Source organism: Lissotriton helveticus, chromosome 5_1 (assembly GCF_964261635.1).
Source record: "Lissotriton helveticus chromosome 5_1, aLisHel1.1, whole genome shotgun sequence".
Classification (NCBI taxonomy): domain Eukaryota; kingdom Metazoa; phylum Chordata; class Amphibia; order Caudata; family Salamandridae; genus Lissotriton; species Lissotriton helveticus.
The window spans coordinates 1,166,995,853-1,167,018,253 of NC_136065.1; the positions used below are offsets into that span (position 1 = coordinate 1,166,995,853).

The 22,401-nt window shown below is 49.0% G+C and overlaps 1 protein-coding gene across 3 annotated transcripts in view; it reads left to right on the forward strand.

The window, feature by feature from the left end:
- Positions 1–22,401, forward strand: part of LOC144755187 (caspase-7-like) — a 635,423-nt gene that overhangs the window by 553,814 nt on the left and 59,208 nt on the right. For all 3 annotated transcript variants that reach the window (XM_078643851.1, XM_078643853.1, XM_078643852.1), the window contains exon 5: positions 8,011–8,186. In XM_078643851.1, the coding sequence (XP_078499977.1) occupies positions 8,011–8,186 (176 nt within the window). The remainder of the gene's footprint in view (positions 1–8,010; positions 8,187–22,401) is intronic.

The following is a 22,401-nucleotide window of genomic DNA, read 5'->3' on the forward strand; positions in this document are numbered from 1 at the left end:
GCTATCTATTGGGGACGACCCGCACATCCCTGTTTACTCCTACGGCTGTCACTGTATGCCTGTGGCATGGTGCATCGGTGGCCATGGGCTGGGGGGGCTAACATTACGCATGCCACTCCCTTATGGGACACAGCACGTCAAGACACTCTGGCCCTCCGGAGGGGATTCAATAAGGGGGATCCTATTGGTCTGTCTTGAGTGGGAGACTTATGGAAAAATGGCAATGTGCTTCCCTACTCGGAGCTACAGCAAGAGTACCAGTTGGCACCCATGTAAGTTATCGATATTTACAAGTCTGTTGCCCTGCATAAAGCAAACCCGAAAGGAGAGGACCTCCCTGTATCCTCCCCTCTCGAGGACTTACTGCTGGATGACTATTTACCTAAAAGGGTGATCTACCTCACATATGAGAAGTTGTTAAATAACTCCCCCGATACTCTGCTTTGACTGACAGAAGCCTGGGAGAGGGACCTAGGTGGTGTGGAGAATGACGAATGGCCCGAGGCCTTGGCTTTCCAATGTGAGGTGGCCATACGCTCGTGTTTCTGCCTCATACAGTTGAAGATCCTCCACAGGAGTTGTTATGCTATCACAGCATTAGAGAAAGTGGGTTAGACAGACGTGGCACTGTACACAAAAAGCAAGAACAAGAAGAGACCTTTTGTCATATGGTGTGGGGCTGCCCCTTGCTGCAGAGGTATTTTGTGGAGGTAGTTGCCTGCCTTGTGAGTGTGTGTGGAGGTGTCTCTTGAACATTTAGGGCAAAACAGATCTCGTCCACTTGGACTGTCTCTGGGGGACACAGGGACTGATGGTGACCAAAGAAACATGACCAGACTTTGGGAGTGGACACTGCACCACAATCAATCAATCAATCGGGATTTATATAGCGCGCTACTCACCCAGAGGGTCTCAAGGCGCTTGGGGGGTCCGCTACTGCTCGAACAGCCAGGTCTTGAGTGGCTTCCTGAAGGAGAGGTGGTCTTGGGTCAGACGGAGGTGGATGGGGAGGGAGTTCCAAGTCTTGGCTGCCAGGTAGGAGAAGGATCTTCCTCCCATGGTGGTTCTTCGAATGCGTGGAACGGCGGCGAGGGCGTGGCTGGTTGATCGTAGCTGGCGGGTGGGAGTGTAGAAGGTCAGGCGGTTGTTGAGGTACTTGGGGCCCAGGTCGTGGAGGGCCTTGTGTGCGTGGGTGAGGAGTCGGAACGTGATTCTCTTGCTGACGGGGAGCCAGTGGAGGTCTCTCAGGTGTCCGGAGATGTGGCTGTGTCGGGGATGTCCAAGATGAGTCGTGCGGAGGCGTTCTGGATGCGTTGGAGTTTTTTCTGGAGTTTGGCTGTGGTTCCGGTGTAGAGGGTGTTTCCGTAGTCCAGTCGGCTGGTGACGAGTGCCTGTGTGACCGTCTTCCTGGTTTCGGTGGTGAGCCATCGGAAGATCTTTCGGAGCATGCGCAGGATGTTGAAGCATGATGATGAGACAGCGTTGACTTGCCTGGTCATCGAGAGGGAGGAGTCCAGGATGAAGCCCAGGTTGCGTGCGTGGTCCGTTGGTTTGGGTGCGCTGCTCAGGGCAGGGGGCCACCAGGAGTCGTCCCAGGCGGAGGGTGATGATCCAAGGATGAGGACTTCCGTCTTGTCTGAGTTCAGTTTCAGGCGGCTGTTCATCATCCACTCGGCTACGTCTTTTATTCCTTCATGTAGGTTGGTTCTGGCGGTGGCTGGGTCGTTGGTGAGGGGGAGGATCAGCTGGGTGTCGTCGGCGTAGGAGATGATGTTGAGGTTGTGTTGGCGTGCGATGGCTGCGAGGGGGCTCATGTAGACGTTGAAGAGGGTGGGGCTGAGTGATGATCCTTGTGGTACGCCGCAGATGACTCTCTGGGTTCTTCCGGTGAAGAACGAGATGATCCACTCTAGTGCCTTCTCTTGGATTCTGATGTTGCTGAGGCGCTGCACTAGGGTGCGGTGGCAGACAGTGTCGAATGCTGCGGAGAGGTCCAGGAGGATGAGGGCCGCTGGTTCCCCGTTGTCGAGCAGGGCTCGGATGTCGTCAGTGGCTGCGATGAGGGCGGTCTCAGTGCTGTGCTTGGCGCGGAAGCCGGACTGCGAGTGGTCAAGGGATCCGTTCGTCTCGAGGAAGGCGGCAAGCTGTCTGTTGACGGTCTTCTCGATGACTTTGGCAGGAAAGAGAAGGAGCGAGATGGAGCGGTAGTTCTTGAGGTCGGCGGGGTCTGCTGATGGTTTCTTCAGGAGGGCGCTGAGTTTGGCATGCTTCCAGGTCTCCGGGAATGTGGCGGTGCTGAAGGAGCAGTTGATGATGTCCCGGAGTTGGGGTGCGATGACGTAGTCGGCCTTGTTGAAGACGTGGTGGGGGCATGGGTCGTTTGGTGATCCGGAGTGGATGGTGTTCATCGTGTGGATGGTGTCTTCGGTGCTGATCAGGGTCCAGTCGCGGATGGTGGTCGTGGGGGGTGACGGTTCGGTGGTTGGGTGCGTAGTCTGTGCGCCGAAGCTGTTATGTATGTCGGCGATCTTGCTGTGGAAGAACGAGGCGAGTGAGTCGCAGAGGCCTTGCGAGGGAGTGATGCCGTTGTTTCCGGCGCTGGGGTTGGAGAGCTCTTTGACGATGCTGAAGAGTTCCTTGCTGTTGTGTGCGTTGTTGTCGATTCGTTCCTTGAATGCTGTCTTCTTGGTGGTGTTGATCAGCTGGTGGTGTTTGCCGGTGGCGTGCTTGAGGGCGGTCATGTTGTCTGTAGTCGGGTTTTTTCGCCAGGCTTTCTCGAGAGTACGGCAGTTTTTCTTGGAGTTCTTGAGGTCGTCGTTGAACCAGGAGGCTTTCTTGCTGCCGGGCCTGCTGGTATGGTTTTTCAGAGGTGCGAGGTTGTCAGCGCAGTTGGTGATCCACTGTGTGAGGTTGTTGGCTGCTTGGTTGGGGTCCGTTGAGCTGGCGGGAGGGTTCTGGCTCAGGGATGTGGTGAGCTGGTCGGTGGTGATCTTGTTCCAGCTCCTATGGGGAACCTGTTGCGGGTGGTGGTGAGTCGTGGTCTTTCTGAAGCTGAAGTGGACGCAGCTGTGGTCTGTCCAGTGGAGTCCGGTGGAGTGGCTGAAGGAGATGTACTTGCTGGAGGAGAAGACTGGGTCAAGCGTGTGTCCGGCGTAGTGGGTGAGGGTGTTCACCAGTTGCTTGAGTCCGAGGTTGGCGAGGTTGTCCAGCAGGGTGGTGGTGTTGTTGTCGTTGTTGTTCTCCAGGTGCAAGTTGAGGTCCCCTAGGAGGATGTAGTTAGCGGAGGCGAGGGCGTGCGGGCTGATGAAGTCTCCGATGTCTTCGCTGAATTGTGTGCGAGGTCCTGGGGGTCTGTAGATGAGGGTGCCTCTGAGTGTGGTCTTGGGGTCGGTGTGTATCTGGAAGTGAAGATGTTCGGCGGTTGTGAGGGTGTCGTCGGAGTTGGTCGTGATGCAGATGGAGTTTTTGGACGATGGCGATGCCTCCTCCTGTCGGGTTGACTCGGTCCCTCCGGGTGATCTTGTATCCGTCCGGGATGGCGATGGCGATGTCGGGCGCTGAGGAGGCGTTCATCCATGTTTCCGTGAGGAAAGGGACGTCTGGGGATGTGGTGTCGAGCAGGTTCCAGAGTTCCACAGCGTGTCTGTGGATGGAGCGGGTGTTGAGCAGGATGCACTTCAGGTGGTTGCTGCTGGTGCTCGGCTTGGCAGGTGCGGTACAGGTCCGGATGCAGGAACAATTTGCAGGATAGGCAGGCGAAGGGTCCGTGGGTGCGTCTTGGGGTGGCTCGGTAGCAGCCGGGAGTCCGGCCGGTGTTGAGTGCGTTGAGGGTGGCGGCGGCGTAAGTCCGGCGGGTGGGCTGGCCTCTGCGGGGGCCAGGGGGTCTGGCGGTGGGCGTGGTCCAGGCGCGGACGGGCGCAGATCGGCGCGCCCGCTGCGCGTACGCGTGGACTCTGCCATAAGTGGAGAGTGGAGGGGGCGCCGCGGAGGAAGAGCAGCTGGGAGGTGGGAGCGGGGTGGCGAATGGGAGAGGGCCCAGATGACGAGGGGGCGGGCCGCGGGGAGCAGCGGCAGGGAGCGGGTGGAGCAGCGGCTGAAGCGCTAGGGGGCTAAGGTACAACCAAAGGCAGGGGGCTAAACAGCGGGCAAACAGGGGCACAGAGTCAGGGGGACAGCGGGCAAACACACACACAATGCAGGGATACGAACGCGGACAACCAGGGGCACAGTGGAGGCAAGGCGGCAAAAACACACACAATGCAGGGATACGAACGCGGACAATCATGGGCACAGCGGAGGCAAGGTGGCAACGACACAGACAAACGCAGGGAGATGAACGCAGTCAGGGGCACAGTGGAGGCAAGGCGGCGACGAGCAGGTGGTAGCGGCAGGGGGACCGGGTGACCTCGGGAGGGGCCACGCGGCGGGTTGAGCGACCGGCACTGACGAGGTCAGGCTGGTCACAGCTCCCCGTCGCCCGGCCGAGTCCTTAAGTGCCCAGTGGGAGGAAGGAGCAGCTGGGCGGTGGGAGCGGGGTGGCGCATGGGAGAGGGCCCAGATGACGAGGGGGCGGGGCCGCGGGGGAGCAGCGGCAGGCAGCGGGGTGGAGCAGCGGCTGAAGCGCTAGGGGGCTAAGGTACAACCAAAGGCAGGGGGATAAACAGCGGGCAAACAGGGGCACAGAGTCAGGGGGACAGCGGGCAAACACACACACAATGCAGGGATACGAATGCGGACAACCAGGGGCACAGTGGAGATACGGCGGCAAAAACACACACAATGCAGGGATACGAACGCGGACAATCAGGGGCACAGCGGAGGCAAGGCGGCAACGACACAGACAAATGCAGGGAGATGAACGCAGTCAGGGGCACAGTGGAGGCAAGGCGGCGACGAGCAGGTGGTGGCGGCAGGGGGACCGGGTGACCTCGGGAGGGGCCACGCGGCGGGTTGAGCGACCGGCACTGATGAGGTCAGGCTGGGTAAGGGACTTGAATAGAGATATGGATTGGTGCATGTAGGTGGAGAAGGCAGTCTTTCAAAGGCAGTCTTTGAAAGTAGAGGATGTCCTCATAAATGGGCAATTGTGTGGGGGAAGTGGAATGCTTATTGGGGAAACTTCCGAATTCCTGTTGTCATATAGTTACTGCCTACCTATATACCGTGTTAAGTTAGCATGTGCTTATTAAATGTTTAAATGCCATTTTACCTTTTGCTGCTTCTGCACCCGACACATAATTGTTGTTTTAGTTTTCACGAGAATAATATGTTATTACTCTGATATCAGCTTTGCTTGGTAAACTATGTCTGTACAGTGAGTGATGAAGCCTTCAAGGATAACTCGACAGAGTGTTGTTGTGAGGTCTGATCTTCGCACCTTCCTAGACATAACATAAATGCAGCTGCTGCCAAAATCTGGCTTTAGGCGCGTTTCATATTGCTTTGCTTAGAGCACACGTAGGGCACTGGATGGTGCTTCGCATGCAGAGAGCTGGTGGAAGATGATGTGATCCCTATCCACTAGGATCTTGAGGTATGGGGCCGCCATGCTAAAACCCAAAGAGACCTTCTTAGATATAATATAATATACTAGATAGGGAGGGTGAGAATCAGGTGTTGTTAACTCCTATTCATTTCAGCATTTTAGCATGCTGTCACCTTTCGCATTCTATGAACTAGTAACTATGCTGATAACTTTGCTTCTTATAATATGTTTGCTCGTATTATCTAAGATACTGCGTTTGAGAACACTGCATTAGTAAATAAATATTTCAAATGTGCATGCGTCCTCATTTACTCCACGTTTTGGTTTGAAATGATTGTATAACGAAAGAGTGTTCATGTGTTCCACGATACCTGAGGTAATCTAAGTTCATGTTCTGGTTTGTCTGCATATTGGGAGTTTGTAATGACCAATAAGACACTGTAGTTAGTCTGGTAAGGGGATTTTGGGTACTAAGGTGAGTTTTGGCACACCCTAACTGACTGAGGTTCCAAGTCTCTATGCACAGTTCTGTAGGAGAACAGGATACCTGCTACACTGTGCTGAGTGTCGCTAAACGCTTGTGCCTTATGGACATTTGTATCTCTGCTTTGCACATTTGTATTTTCCCCTTCTGTAATTCAGATAGCGCTGGTACATATATAGTGCAAGCGCTATCACCAGAGGGCATTCCTTCATTTGCATGGGTACATTGTTAATGAGGGTTTTCCACTGGCGCGGCTGGCTCAAGTAACAGCGGTAGTGTGGGACAGCCTTGAGAAGTCGACAGATGACGGAATAAGGAAAGTAAAATAAAAAAAATTTAGGTTTTTAAAATTTCTATTTATTTGAGTTTTATATAGCGCTGGCTAGACCCGGAGGCATCAGAGCGCTTTACATGAGGTTCCACATTGTTACAAAGGTACATCAGTTACAAGTTACATCTGTTGCTAGAGACGTTTAAGAAGCATAGAGGATGAGAAAAATGGAGGGTAGAGGGTAAGGGGGTGAGGTAAAAGGGAAGGAGTGAGAAACGGCGGAGAGACGAAGGAAAGTCCGCCCAAAGTCCCGCTGGGTAGGTGACGGCCGAGGGGGAAGTCCATGGCCCATCTCCTCTATAGCTATCAAGGTAGCTCCACCAGGCATCGGTCAAAATGCAAGGTCTCAATGTTCAGTGGCAAGGTCACAGATTCTATGTCCTGATGGGTGAGCGGGATGAGGGATATGCTCGTGGTCTAGTAAATGTCCAATTTTTGCCCAAGAGTAGTAGTTCATTGTGGTAAAGGACCATCACTGTGGAGGCCATCTTGGGGTCAGATAAGAGATACAGTCCCTTGTGTTCCATTCGGCCGGACCTTAGTCTCAGGTCGGCATCTGGATCTACCCGTTGCTCTCATAGCTACAATGATTTCAGTGTTTATAGTGTCAGGCATTAGGCCTCTGTCAGCCATCTTAGGGTCAGGCACATTGTAGTTTTGGCGCTACCCCCTTAAGCTTATTGATATGGATCCCGTCTTTGAGCAGTTGAGGTTACATAGGCGCCACTTATCTTCTGTGTGTAAAGGTCCCCCTCCGATCACTTATGCATCCCTTCGTGGGTAAAGGGCTTCCCTCGGGTCGCCATTCTGAGGTCAGGTGTGCTGTGCTGAAGTTTAATTTTAGATAAAGAGAGCCCCCCAGTGATAAGGCAGTCAAGAGGCCCCCAGTGACCCTCGGTCCCCGCTCACCGTGATGAGCCGCTTCCACTCTTCACTCACCGCTTCAGGGCACGTTCAGGAGCTTTCAGGGCCTCGGGCCTCCCGACTATGGCGCTGAATGTGCCCGCCACCTCCATCAATCACCCACTGTGTCCCCCGGCACTCTCCACTGTTGCTGGAGGGACAAACAGGAGTTTCTGTGGCTCACAGATCTTCCACTTTGCTCTGGGTCTCCGCTGCCACTCCAGCACAGTGATGTCAGGTAGAGGACCCTGCCAGGCTCACCTCCGATGCAGTGTCTTGGCTCCCTGGGGGTCTTCAGTGCTCCACCACCCTCCCGATGCCACAGCGGGTCCTCTGCGTCGCCCCCGCAACAGCCTCTCAATGTTCAGTGGCTTTTCTATATAGTACATGTTCCTAGATAGAGAGTCAAGTCATCCTATGCACTCCTTCCCTACCATGCCCCTTAGCACTTTATGATGCTAGCTCTAATTACCCTAAGCTATTGCTAACAGTGAATTTCTTCGATTATCCTTGTTCTAAGTGAGGAGATTTTCTATCCCTATGTCAATCAAAGCTACTACTGTGTTGTTTTCCCTTCTACCTGTCATAACGGTTGCTACTGATGAATTAAACCACTTAGCTTGCACTCGCCGCATCGCTGACTCAGTGATACAGCAAGCACAAGGTACGTGGTTTTATCTATGTTTTTATTTTATTATCCCTATCCCGTCGTCTGTCGACTCCCCATACCCCGCCCCGCTGCTGTTACCTGTGCCGGCACCTGGTTTTCCATCATTGGGGGAAAAAATGTTTTTGTTTATCTTGCAGTTGCTGAAGAAGACCACAGTGATTATGCCTGCTTTGCCTGCATCCTTTTAAGCCATGGTGAAGAGGGACTTATCTATGGGACAGACGGGGCAGTGCCAATAAAGACCATGACTACGCTTTTTAGAGGAGATAAATGCAAGAGTCTTGTTGGAAAACCCAAACTTTTTTTCATCCAGGTAAGAATCTTAATGCCATTGTTGGTTTTTAAAGGTTCTACATTAGGCAGGTATCCTAAAATGCATAGTTGAATAATTACATTTGCAAATAAATTACGTTTCTAAATGTTTTATAGCTTTTCGCACGTTCTTTGTTGGGTAGTTAACGGTTTCTGGAGTGATCCATAGCAAACAATGTATTCAGCTTTTCCTGTCCTAACTGCAAACATCCTTGTAATGACTCTGAGAAAGAGAGATAGAAAGATTATTTTTTGCCCAGCATTGGATTCTTAAAAGCCTTTGATGAACTGTCGCCTGTCATTAAATAGAAAGCCTCTTGGTCACGCGCAGCATGCTGTAGTAAGTGAAAATAGACACATTTTATAACACAGTATAATTACATACATAAAAGAATAATATTCACAGAAAACTTTAATAAATGTTGAAATAGCCTTTCCACAGTGGCAGGGCTTGAATTTCCACCTAGTACGCCCAATTTTAAAGAGTCTATAATTAATGCAGCTATGTCAGAAATCAGTCCTTTCCATGTCCTGGCTCGTTCACGTTTTCCGCCTTGTGTGTAGCCTTTTCATTGGTGAAAATGATGATTGATGATTTTGTGGTATTCATGGGTTTCTTCAGTTTGACTAATCAAATCTGGAGAAACCCATTTTGAAGAAAGATTAATTTCTTCATTTGTTTATAGTTTAGAGGTTGTTTCATCACCCTTTAGCCTCTTCCTTTTTTTATAAGTGTATTCTCTTCATCTCCCCTTAGTTTCTTGAATACTCCTACATCTTTTGCATTCCCACTTTACTCCTTTTTTAGGTCGAGCCTAGAGGCAGCGTGCATGTGCTACTCTGCAAGCCTGGTGTACTCAATCTGTAGATTTGGAACACACGCACCACATGCCCACTGCTTTGCATTACTTGTCTATACAAACTCCATCGTTTTCTTTGGTGTATAGTGAACATTTGTCCCACCTTGTGGCCATTTTGATCCTGCCCTGACGATTGCCCCTTCTACTTGGATTATTTTACTATGGGCCATATGTGTCAAGCAAATTCGCATTCGCAAAGGCTGTCCTCTGCATAGGTCTAGGGCACAGCATGCTGCTTTTGTGGAGGAGCCGTGCTGGAGGACTAAGCTACATTTTGAAATATCCAACAGGATGAAAAGCAAAGACTTCTGAGTGCTATGCGTGCCTGCAATTTTCGGGCCATAACAAAAATGTCTATTTAACTCTGGTGATTAACGTATCTCTTGGAGAGATCTGAGTTTTCACTAATCCCGGTTTTGACTCATCATACAGAAGCATAGAGGCACAATGCCCCTCTTGTAAAGCACAAAGTGTAACATGCAGAGCAAAGTATTCATTTGTATAATAATTGTGACGACAACCCCAACCACTATGTTATGTGTTATATCCTCAGTTTGTATTTTGGGGTCACTGGAATTATGTGATTGTGCGACTTCGACAGTTTTTGCATGATTATGGATTTGCTGCTTGTGCCACATAATCCATCATTAGCTGAATATATCTGAAGATTGTAAGTTAAAAAAAGTTTCTACCTCAAATGCTTAAAAAATAACTAAAAAGGCAGTGTCGTGTTGCAAAGGCCCTTTGTAGAGATTGACTAGGCACTTTCCTTTGCATATTACTATATTTGGGTGTTATACGGGTACTAACGAGGTGCAGCCTATGACCAGAAAGTGTTAAAAAAGAGCAAAAATGAGAAAAAATATGGTAATACTATGCAAAATTTGCAGCATTACGCTGCATACATTCCCTTTTCTTGCCAGATAATTTAGTCAACCCTGCAGCATAATTTGGCCCTCTCTGCTGCATAATTCCAGTGGCCCTGCATATAGTACCTACCAGTATGGATGCTGAAAGGGCGAGATTTTGATCGATACCTTATATCTATTGATCTAAACCTCGATCTGGTCGACTGAACCTTTGTTGCCTGTCTTGGAGGAAAACAGTACACCCATCTGCAAGTTAGTTCACCCAATAAAGGACTCTACTCCCAAAGATCACAGACAACTTCTAGCTTTCAAAAGTTTATTGTAAGGAAATGATAAGCTGCAAATACAGGCATCTCAGAATGAGATTCACGAGATACACAGGTCCAATTACATACATGTGCTCTCGAAAAGCCCTCAAACGAGCAACGGAAATCACTAACACAAGTTCTAAGAATAATAAAGCTATCAGCATAGACGCATATCTCTCCTTCATTTAGGTTGGAGGAAAACGCAAAGGTTAGGCTGTCCCTACCCTGCTCTAGATGGTATCCCTACTTAACCAAATCCCAACCTAACAAAGGTGTCAGCAGTGAATGACCCCCAAGGGAAGTCACCCACTCTAAGTCTCTTGGTGAAAACCTATAGTTCTCCAGTCATGACCCCTCACTGCCTACCCATCCGCTCTCTAAAGGGTCCTCAGGTATCTGCTCTAACTCCACCCAGGGGTGCTGTCCCTAATACAAAACAGTCAACAACATTTGAGACGCCCCTTGCGAAACGCCTCTCACGTGGTGTAGCTTCAGGCTTTTTCCATGATGCTTTGTATTGGGCCTCAGACGTTAGAGTTGACCTTGCTTCTCAGGCTCTTCTCCGGCCCGCTGATACCCCTTAAACATTCCAGAACCCTCCTCCATGTCTGGGCCGTCTACTGAACAGACCTCTATTCATTCATTTATAATTGGATCCCCCCTTTCCTGTTGCAGACAGATATCTGCCGCCAAGAACCCAACTCTCATAGACTTCTAAAAAGGCTTGCAACATTTCTCAGCCCAGACATGTACGTGTAAATCAACGTTAAAACATTTCAGGCCTACAATATTTCTCATTATGATTATAGCATTCAACTTCTTCATTTAATTAAAGCATGTTAATACTCTTATTCTATTATTCAGTAAACATTTTATAAATCATGGCCCATTTAATACGATGACCAAAACATTAATACAATCTGTGTCGTGAAAAGAAACACCTTCCCTCTTAGCTCCAGCTCTGGCCCTGAGGCCTACCACATTCTGCGTTTAACCACAGACCATCTTACATTTTAACAGCTACACGACATAGATTCAAAAATAATCACGTCTAATAAAATCATATAGTGTCACACATTTCTGTATTAGTTCCACTTCTACTTAAATCTCTACATTAGCTATACATTTAGAATATAATTGCAGGTACTATTAGCACTCATGGCATTTCTCCTCATGATTTGTGCTTACTACAGGTAAGTGTGGTGCACTCATACATTTAAGTCAGTTTGCGCTCTCTCAGTTCCCCCCTTTGATGACCTCTCGGGGTCATCACTAACATTTAAACTGACGTTATTGCTGGCATTCTCTGCGCTTCCAGAGCCCTCAGACTCCTGTACTGATTATCTTGTATGGCAGCCAATCTCTGCAGCTGTTCTCTTTGGGCCCTTTCTGACCTTCTTGCTCTGTACCATTTGAATACCCTCACCAATCCCCACAATATAATCCCACAGATCAATATTATGATGATAGGCTTTAGTATGTACCAAACAAAGCTTTTGCCTAAGGTGGAAAACCACCCTCCAACTGTACTCATTCCGTGGCCCACCTTTTCCCAAACATTTTCTCTACTCAAGTCTTCGATCTCCTTGTGAATATCAGTTAGGTTCCTAATAACCTTCTCAAGGGGTTTTGAATTGTCTGGAATGTAAGTGCAGCATTCCTGGACCTTCAAAGCCTTACAGACTCCGCCCTCTTTTGCTAGTAGGACATCTAATGCAAGACGATTTTGAAGAACCATAGCCCTTATCGATTGCATCTCTCCTTCTACCAGCATTAAGGACTGAGCAGTGCTGGCAGACAACCTGTCGACAACTGTTGCCAGTCGTCTAATTTTAACATCATTAAGGATTACTCCCAAAAGAGGGAACATAGCTCCAAAGACATCTCCAACCATTTCTGCATCACCTATATCTCTCCTTCCCCTCGAAGATGTCTTGCCCTCAATGATCACTAAGTCTTGTGCATGATATATTTTGGGGAAGACAATTGCCAAATAACATGATCCATACCAGTTGTCAGGTAGTCTCACGTAAGCATTTCTTCCACATACAAAATACACATTTGGAATCACTTGCATTCCCTTCAGGAAATCCTTAGTGTAGTACTCTAAATTAAAAGCATGTTCACAGTCAACTTCTCCAACGTATACATTTTCATAATACGTTTTGGCTCTGTGAAGACATAGCTTTCCTCTCTGCGCTTTATCTAAAGCTATTGGACCACTACTACCCTTTCTCTGGTGTGACTTCTCTTCCTCGGTCCAATCTGTTTTCCCTTGTCCTGATTTTTTCAAAATCTTTTGTCTTCTGTAACGATCATCCACCTGCCCTATGAACTTCTTCTCGACTTCTGACACCTTGCATGTCAGGTTATTTCTACGGGCATGTGAAGTATCTAAGGTAATCCAAGGAATGAAGAACTTGGCCAATCTGTCTTCACTCTTCCAGTAATCCCATTTGTTCATCTGCTTATAATTTGGGACTTCTGGCAACACTGAATCATAATTGGAGAAATAGTATTCAAAACTATCTCTCTCATAAAATATACTAAGCAATAAGCTACATGTAATGCCATATGTCAGCGGGAGGTGATGATAGCGAATTCCTTCATCTACAGACGCCGGCAACTGCATGCAGACGTAGCAATCCTTAACCTCCATGGCATCCACGTATTCATATAAAAGTTTAGCATAAGCATTTGACCTAAAGTCTCCTTGGGACTCGTCTACGTGTAACCTGCGGGCTTCTGCAGCCAATAACGCTTTCTCTTGAGTGTTTTCCCTTTTCTCACCAGCAACAGTAGGTGTAAGCGTTTCTACAGATTTCACATCAGTTACCTTTGCCTCTTCCTCATGTCCCTTTACATAAGAAATTGTTACCACTAAAGCTATTAATATTATCACTCCTACTATTAGTGTACCTATTATACATTTAGCTCTGCGGTTCTGGGTGCCGGCCTCCATTTCGTCAGACTATATGGCTCTCTCTTATCTTTAGCAAAAAGTTCTTTTCCTCTCGTTCCTTTACAGTCTCTTTTCAATCCTTTTGTCTTTAGAGTCCACACAACTGGAGGCTGACAGCCTTCTTCGCAAAAGTCCTTTAACAGTTCAAAAAGACAACCCTAGCCCTTCTCCATCAACTCAAGGGAAGTTCCCTAAAATCTCTGCTTCCTGGGCGCTAGGTAATCTTCTTTTTTCTGCTTGCTTTATTTACAAAGTCCTTTAACAGTCTACTATCAGATTTGTGGTTGCAGCTTCAATAGCATAGTTCAGTATTTCCAAACGAAGATTGTGCTCTTCATGTGCTGTTATCGTTGTACCAAAGTCGGGGAATTGCAATTCTGTAAGAAACATATGTTTTAACTCGCTGAGGCGGGGAGGTCTGGGGAGCATGAACGTTAGTGACCCTTCTTGTTCGACACCGGGTACCAACAGTCGTATTTCCACGGTGATAATGGGCTCAGAACTGGACACCACCACCGCTCGGATCCTCCCTGTCTCCGGTTTCACAGACATTTGTCGCCAGATATGTCCACTCAGGTGTGGAGTATCTTCTGTTAGGCACACGCACTCTTCTTGACCTTCTTCGGTCGGGTGCTTCAGCGCCCTGAGCACCTTCTTCTGTGTCTGAGTCTTCTGATATCGGAGGAAGGGTTACTTCTGGAGTTGACCTCAGGCTAGAGCTCCTTCTTTGCGGCCAATTAGCTTCTCCACGTGCCCTTCTACTCCTTCTCCTTCTTGTCTGTTCTCGCTCTCTCTCAGACCTGTCAGGGTCTGACTCGTACTCCCAGCTACTTTCTCCTTCTGTAGCGTCTTCCGTTTCACTGTTGTACTGACCGTCCTCAGCTTGGTCAGACTCGTACCCTGCTTCCGCTGGCACCTCTACAGCTTGGCTAGCCCCCTCTATGGCTTCTCGGTCCTCTGCTGGACGTCTATCCGAGAGAGGAGCTGTTTCTTCCAGAGGTGCTGGAACCCTTCGCGTATGTGACGCGTGGATCCAATTGGGCAGGCCTCCCACCTTTACAGCTGTGTTCGTGATCAGGATGACCTGGAAGGGCCCACGCCAACGAATATCCAAGCAGCTTCTTCTCACATGTTTCTTCACCAGGACCCAGTCCCCAGGGTACAGGTCATGGCACGGGCCCTGGCACGCTGGAACCTCGGCAGCCTGCACCTGAAGGGACACAGAACGCATGGCGTCAGACAGCCCCTTACAATAGTCCAGGATCATATCATCTGTGATATTTAACAGTGCAGTAGCTGGGACAGATGGCAGCCTCATTGCTCTTCCCATTAACACCTCATGTGGTGACAACCCTGTTCTTCTGTCTGGGGTACTACGAAGGCTCATGAGAACCAATGGCAGGGCATCAGGCCAACTCAGGGTCGTTGAGGAGCACACTTTTGCTATCCTGCTCTTGATCGTGCCATTGATCTGCTCCACAATCCCTGAGGCTTCTGGTCGGTAACTGCAATGCAACTTCTGGTCAATATTTAGCGCAACACAAATCATCTTCACAAGCTCGCTGTTAAAATGTGTTCCCCTATCTGATTCCAAAAAGGCCGGCACCCCGAAGCGAGGAATGAGTTCTCTAAGCAGTAACTTGGCCACTGTGAGGGTGTCGCACCTACGTGTAGGGTATGCCTCAACCCATCTGGAGAACACACAAACAACCACCAGGACATAGCGGAGGCGGTTGCACCTTGGCATTTCAATGAAATCTATCTGCATTCGATTGAATGGACCTCCAGACCTTCCTATGTGACTTAGTGCAACTGGTGTTCTTTTTCCTACGTTCAGCTGCTGACAGGTCACACAACGCTGGCACACTGCTTCTGCTGCTATTCTAAACTTAGGATTGTACCAAGTCTGTCTAAACACTCTCAGCATAGCATCTCTCCCTAAGTGTACGGGACCATGTATGAGTCTAGCCATTGGACTCACCATCTCATTGGGCAACACTGCTCTGCCGTCTGCTGAGACCCAAAAATGGGTCTCACCCATTACACATCCTGCCTTTTCCCATGTTTCTTTTTCAGAATCAGGAGCATTTTCTTGCATGGTTGACAGTTCATCCCAAGTATCAACAGTTTCCAGTATCATGGCTAATTCAGTTCTTACATTTATTCCACCCACATCCACCTCTGTGAAAGAGTACCCTTGTTCCGCGCAATACCGTGCAACTTCATCTGCATATCTATTGCCTTTCGAAACGAAGTCCTCATTTCTGGTATGTGCGGTGCACTTTACAACTGCGATACCTGCTGGGCATTGCAATGCTTCTAACAACAGGCGCACAAACTCTCCATTGCGAATGGGAGAGCCTGAAGAGGTCATGAACCCTCTTTGAGACCATAACTGCCCGTAATCATGAACTACCCCATAACCATATTGGCTGTCGGTGTATATGGTGACTCGAATTCCATTGCTTGCCAAGCAAGCACGTGTCAGGGCAATAATCTCGGCTACCTGAGCGGAGTGTACTCCTTCCAGGCACCCAGCTTCCACAACTCCAGTAATTGTACAAACAGCATAAGCTGCTCTCAACTGCCCAACTTCGTCTCTTACACATGAGCCATCGACAAAGAAAATTTCATCTGGGTCAGTCAGTGGCTCATCTACGATGTCGGGTCTGGGTTTGGTGCATAGTTCAGTCACATCAAGGCAGTCATGGTCTGTATATTCATCATCATCATCGATATCATTTGGAAGTGGCATCAAGGTGGCAGGGTTCAAAACAGAGCATCTCTTGAGGGTCACGTTCTCTGCAGCAAGAATAACTTGCTCATAGCGCGTGAGCCTGCTGTTGGTCAGATGCTGTGTTTTGGTCCTGGTCATCAACAGTTCAACAGAATGGGGCACGCACACCTCTAACGGGTGCCCCATGACGATATTTTCACATCTTTCAATGCTGACACCCGTTGCAGCAACGGATTTGAGACATCCGGGCAACGCTGCGGCTACTGGGTCTAAAGTAGCCGAGAAATAAGCAACTGGTCTACGGGCATTCCCATGGATTTGGACCAACACAGACAACGCGCAACCTTCTCTCTCACAACAGTAAAGAAAAAATTGTTTATTGTAATCAGGCATTCCCAGTGCCGGAGCACGACACAGGTCCTCTCGCAACTGTAGGAATGCCATCAAACAGTCTTTGTCCCATGGTACCGGATCACTCACCTCCTTGTGCGTCAGTTTTTGCAAGGGTTTTGCTTTCAGTGAAAAGTTTACGATCCACTGTCGGCAATAACCCACCATCCCTAGGAACATCCTGACCTCTCTCTGTGTCCTAGGCGCATTCATTTTCATGATCGCCTCTATCCTGTCTGGTGACACTTTTCGTTTGCCTTTCTCTATTCTGTGTCCCAAGTACTGCACCTCTGTCAGGCAGTACTGCAATTTTCCCGGGGACACCTTGTGCCCATTGGCAGCTAGGTGATTTAACAAAGCAATGGAGTCTTCCCTGCAAGCTTCTTCTGTTTCTGACGCCACAAGAAGGTCGTCTATGTACTGGACCAGAACTGACTTCTGGGGCAGCACTAGACTTTCAAGATTTTTCTTCAAAAGCTGGTTAAAGATCGATGGGCTCTCTGTATACCCTTGAGGGATACGACACCATGTTAGGACGCGATTTTCCAGCTTAAATGCGAAAAGAAAATGGCTTTCTTCGTCCAGAGGGATCGAAAAGAAAGCCTGGCAAAGATCGATCACAGTGAACCACTCAGCTTGGAATGGAATCTGAAACAGTATCACTGATGGATTCGGTACCACTGGACAACACGAAACGACTATGTTATTAATCTTTCGAAGGTCCTGCACTATCCGAAATTTCCCATTTGGTTTCTGCAGACCCATAATCGGGGAGTTGCATGGACTACCCACGATTTCTTTCAGTATTCCCTGTTTAATCATGGACTCGATCACGGGTTTTATGCCTGCAATCGTTTCTGGAGTCAATTTATATTGGGGTGTTCTTGGGAACTCAGCATGCGGTTTCACTACAATTTTCACTGGGTCCACCCCTTTGACCAATCCAATCTCTTCCCCAGTGAAATCCCATACTTCTGATGCCACTGTCTCTCTCAAGTCCCAGGGGAGCTCATCTACTGTCAAAGTAGGGTACAGCTCCACGCATATTCTGGAGTTTGCAACTTTGAAATCTGCGTCATCATCATTGGTCAATACCTCCACTCCCTGAGGTGTACAATATATAGTACAATTCAATTTACACAACAGGTCTCTTCCTAGCAGACACACAGGACTTGAATCGCAAACCACAAATTGGTGCTCATCGCTGTACTTCCCTATTTTCACCTGTACCGGTTCTGTCAATTGGCTGGTTATTCTCCTATTTGCGACCCCTACCACCTGTATGGTCTCTCCAGACATGGGCAGGTCTGGAACTGCAGCTGATCTGATCGTGGATCTAGTGGCTCCTGTGTCCACCAGAAATGTCGTAGGGCACCCTGCTACTTCTGCTTCAACATAGGGTCCCCTCTGGTCCACCTCCAAGGCTGCCCCGAGGGTGCAGTCTTCTCTTTCCACTCTCTGTCCGGTTAATGGGTCCACATAATAGCACTCTTCCCCTTCCACAAACAGGGGCATTTGTCTATAGGTCTTACCCATACTCCCTACTCGAGGAGGTTGCGGGAACTGGGCTCGGGGAGGAGCCCCCCCCCCTTTGAGCACCTTTCCTTGGTATGGCGTTACCCCTCTTGTAGGCGCGCTCTGAACCTCTTCCTCCTCTATCTCTTGCTCTCCTATCTCTACATTGTAGGGGCACTCGCGTTTCCAATGCCCCAGCTCGTTACACTGGTGGCACCTAGTCGTTTTCTTTAAGGCAGCTATATCTATCCTGGGTCTAAAGGTGGAACTCTCCTCATTGCCCTTGTTCTGACTGTACTGCTTCTTTCCTCCTGTACCTGTTCCCTGCTGCTGTTGCTGTTGTCCCCCCTTCCCTGCTGCCTGCATCTGTACCACCATCAACTTTTCTTTTAGTTTCTTAGCCTTAGAGTCTATCTCATCACAGCAGTACCTGGCATATCTCAGTATTTCGTCTAGAGGTTTAGTTTGCCAACAAATCGAGTGTTGCTGAATCATTAAACTAATATCCGGTCTCAGTCCCAGGACGAACTTGGACACAAATTGCCCTATGTCTTTTGGATCCATTACATCCAAGCCGCTATACTGTTTAAACGCCTTCAGCAATCTCTCGTAATATTCATGAACTGTCTCTTTGGGTTCCTGTCTTGTTCGGTCTATTCTGACCCAATCTATGTCTTGCATTGGCACCTTCTCTTTCAGCCAAGTCATCACTCTCTCGAATTTTGCCATCACAATCTCGGACGGCCCATTAGTCTTGGCATCTCTCTCTGGCTCCGTTGTGGGCCACTCAGCGCTAACCTTGCATGCTGTCCACAGATCGCCTGGTACTACAATGTCAAACAGCGTGTTCAAATCTATCCATAGGACCTTTGAGATTTTTACAAATCTCTCCACTTGCTTGTACCACTCCACTGGGTTCTCTCGTAATTTGGGGAAAGAGGTGGTAAAAGCAGCTAAATCTCCCCTACTCCAAGGGACATGTACATAGTTCCCATTTGCAACTTCACGCAAAGGGTAAGCTTCTATTCCCTGCTGTCCTGGTGTCATACCAATCATGCTTCTCCTGCCGGTCCCTTTCTTGGACCACCTCTCTTCCCACTTATCTAGTGCTCTCCATGTCCTTATTCCAGTAATCAGTTCCCTTATGTGTGTTTTCAGCCCAATCGTTCTCCTCTCATCTAGGTCTCGATCTGTATAATGTAGCCTGTGGTTACCCTGTAATGCTTTGGTTCTTGACAAGTCCACCATATATTTGCCTGCTAGTTCGACTAACTTCTCATGGACTGCTCTCGCCTTTCGAGTGATGTCCTTTGCCATATACAGTATTTCATCCTGCTCATACATTTCCATTCTTTCTAAAGGCAGGGTACCATCTACCATGTCATCCAGATCTGACCTTAAGCTGGAGACATCAAGTCTCTTGGCTTTTATCTCAGCTCGCAATATGTCTTTCGAAGGGGGCTCACTGGTCTCCCTACCATCCCAACTTCGAGCTCTGCGTTTGGGCTCGGGAGAGTTAATGGGTGCCCTCCCTTGCTCCCATCTCTCCAGGTCCCATGCTCGGCCATCCGATCTTGGAAGGTGATGGAACACGGGCCTGTTACCCCCACTCTCTTCTTCTTCTCTCCTCTCACCGCACACTTCTCTGTTATTTTCCCTCTGGTCGCTACTCTCCCTTTGCCTCGTATCGCTCAGTATCCGATACGATCCTTCCTGGTTCCCCATATTCCCTGGGCTGCACTCATTTCTGTCATCACAGGGACTATGGTGCGACCTCTCACAACTCCCATTCTGTTCTCTGGTGCCGGGCACACAGTGTGGACACTTAAAGCTGTTTCTGTACTCTTGCGCTCTCCTCTCCCCTTCACTGAGTATTGGGCGCGCCACCCCTCCACTCCCGGGACCCCCGTTTTCCAGGTCTGTTCTACCTCCACTCCGGGCCCAATGGGTGACTCCCCTACTCCCTCTACAGTCCCACTCCGGGCTACTCTCCCCAGCCCCGCAGTGAGTCCGAGCTCGGCTGTCCTGACTTTCCCTTTCAGCTTCCGCAGCTATGATGCACTTTTGAGCCTTCACTGCCTCATCCCACTGCTTCATGTACTCATTTAGCTCTTGAAAGGATTTTCGTCCAGATCCCCTCAGATCCATTGGCCATCTAGGGCCCCCAGGACCTCCTCCTGGGTCCCCTGCTGTGTGCATCGGGGTGCTCCACTCTCTGGGTATCGGCATCTGACTTGGGGAATTAGTGGTATCGTTCCTCCTTGCCTCCTCTGCTCTTTCTCTGTCTTTCCGTTTCCGTTCTTCCCCTCTTGCTCTTTCTTGGTCATATATCGATATTATAGGACCTATGGTAACAGGTACCTGTAGTGCATCTGGTAATGGGTAGGATGTGGCGCTTTCCGTTTCCGGCGCTCTTTGCACCACAAACCTCCCGACTACCTGTTGCACCTGACTAGGCTGGGACAGCTCTTTCTTTGCCTCAGGATCCCACTCTGAACTGGGAAGCGGTCTATGCTCTCCTGCATTGCCCCCCTTTTCTCCTTCAGTATGCTCGACCTCTCCCCCTGCTCTATTATACGGGGGTGGCCTGTCTGTCAATAATCTGTTTATCAGGCTGTCCTCTGTTTCGCTCTCTTCATCTTCTTCTAGGGGACTTTTATTTACTGGCGCCTCTAACACTGGGTACAGTTTATTTACTTCCATGTTATGCACTCTCCATCTTTTAGCATCCGCATCCCACCTGGCATCCTGCACTGCCCTTACCGATCGTTTCACCCTTTCTTGTCGTCTGTTCATATTCTTTTCATGCGCTGCCCTAATCCATGCATCTAGGGCTTCAAACTGGGTTGGTCTAGGCAAGGGTCTCTTTGAGGTCATGACTGATTTCAATCTATGTAACACCTCTAATCTGAACGTCCCGTACTTCGGGAACGTCAGTTCCTCATTTCCTTCTGTAATCTTACTCCACTCTGATATCCAGAGGATCGTATGCAACCCAACATTCACTGCCATATAACGAGCTGGCGTACCCTCCGGCGGGGCTTCTTCCCCTTCATACGATCCCCGCTTCTCTTTTTTAAACACCGCTTTCAGCCACTTAAAACACTTCATAATTATGCGCACAAAATCCAGCCTCGCTACTCTGTTTACTTCCTGATGACAATCCACCAATCCTGTCGCGGCTTTGCTAGCTTGGCCTATCGCAGCGCGGTCTTTCTCCGGTCGGCCAATCACGTCGCGACCCTGTCTGACGTGTTTGCTAGCTGGCCTATCACAGCGCGGTCTTTCTCCGGTCGGCCAATCTCTGCGCGACACTACCTGACGTCACTTTTCTCCGCTTCGCAGCAGCACCCCTCCTTTGTCAACTCGTCTCCCGGTTATGCATGCGTCCCATTCATACACCGAAAAATGACTACTTCCGACCAAGCGGTCACTTCTCTCGACTGTACGTCCACAGTCTATCTGTAATTGTCAACACAACTGACGAGATGTCTATCGTCTCTCTGATAGGTTGCTTACACACACAGTAACTTCCGACCAGCGTCCGTTACTCACGCACTCACTCTTACGTTCCCCCTATCTCGGTCTTTCGGGTGATCAATGGTACCTCATGACCCCCTTCACACTAGTTGACAATTACTCTGGGTGTCCGATACACCCGAACCACTTAAGCTCTCCTTGAACTTAAGATTTCCACCGGTTGCGCGCGCTCACAACCTGTTCCACAGTCACTCTACAGACATTCAACTCCGCCAAACATTACAACATAGATACAATACAAAACACCGCAATCTAACACGCATAACCCTTTATACTCACTCTCGACCGATACTGCTGCTTTTTCTGTCTCACGTCATCCGGATCTTCTTCGGCGGGCTGTTCTTCCGATCATCGATTTCTAGGGGCCTTGGGGTAAGCTAACCTGGCCTAGGTCACCGTCCTCAAGAAGGCAACCATCCTCTATAGCTACCAACTGAAAGGGCGAGATTTTGATCGATACCTTATATCTATTGATCTAAACCTCGATCTGGTCGACTGAACCTTTGTTGCCTGTCTTGGAGGAAAACAGTACACCCATCTGCAAGTTAGTTCACCCAATAAAGGACTCTACTCCCAAAGATCACAGACAACTTCTAGCTTTCAAAAGTTTATTGTAAGGAAATGATAAGCTGCAAATACAGGCATCTCAGAATGAGATTCACGAGATACACAGGTCCAATTACATACATGTGCTCTCGAAAAGCCCTCAAACGAGCAACGGAAATCACTAACACAAGTTCTAAGAATAATAAAGCTATCAGCATAGACGCATATCTCTCCTTCATTTAGGTTGGAGGAAAACGCAAAGGTTAGGCTGTCCTTACCCTGCTCTAGATGGTATCCCTACTTAACCAAATCCCAACCTAACAAAGGTGTCAGCAGTGAATGACCCCCAAGGGAAGTCACCCACTCTAAGTCTCTTGGTGAAAACCTATAGTTCTCCAGTCATGACCCCTCACTGCCTACCCATCCGCTCTCTAAAGGGTCCTCAGGTATCTGCTCTAACTCCACCCAGGGGTGCTGTCCCTAATACAA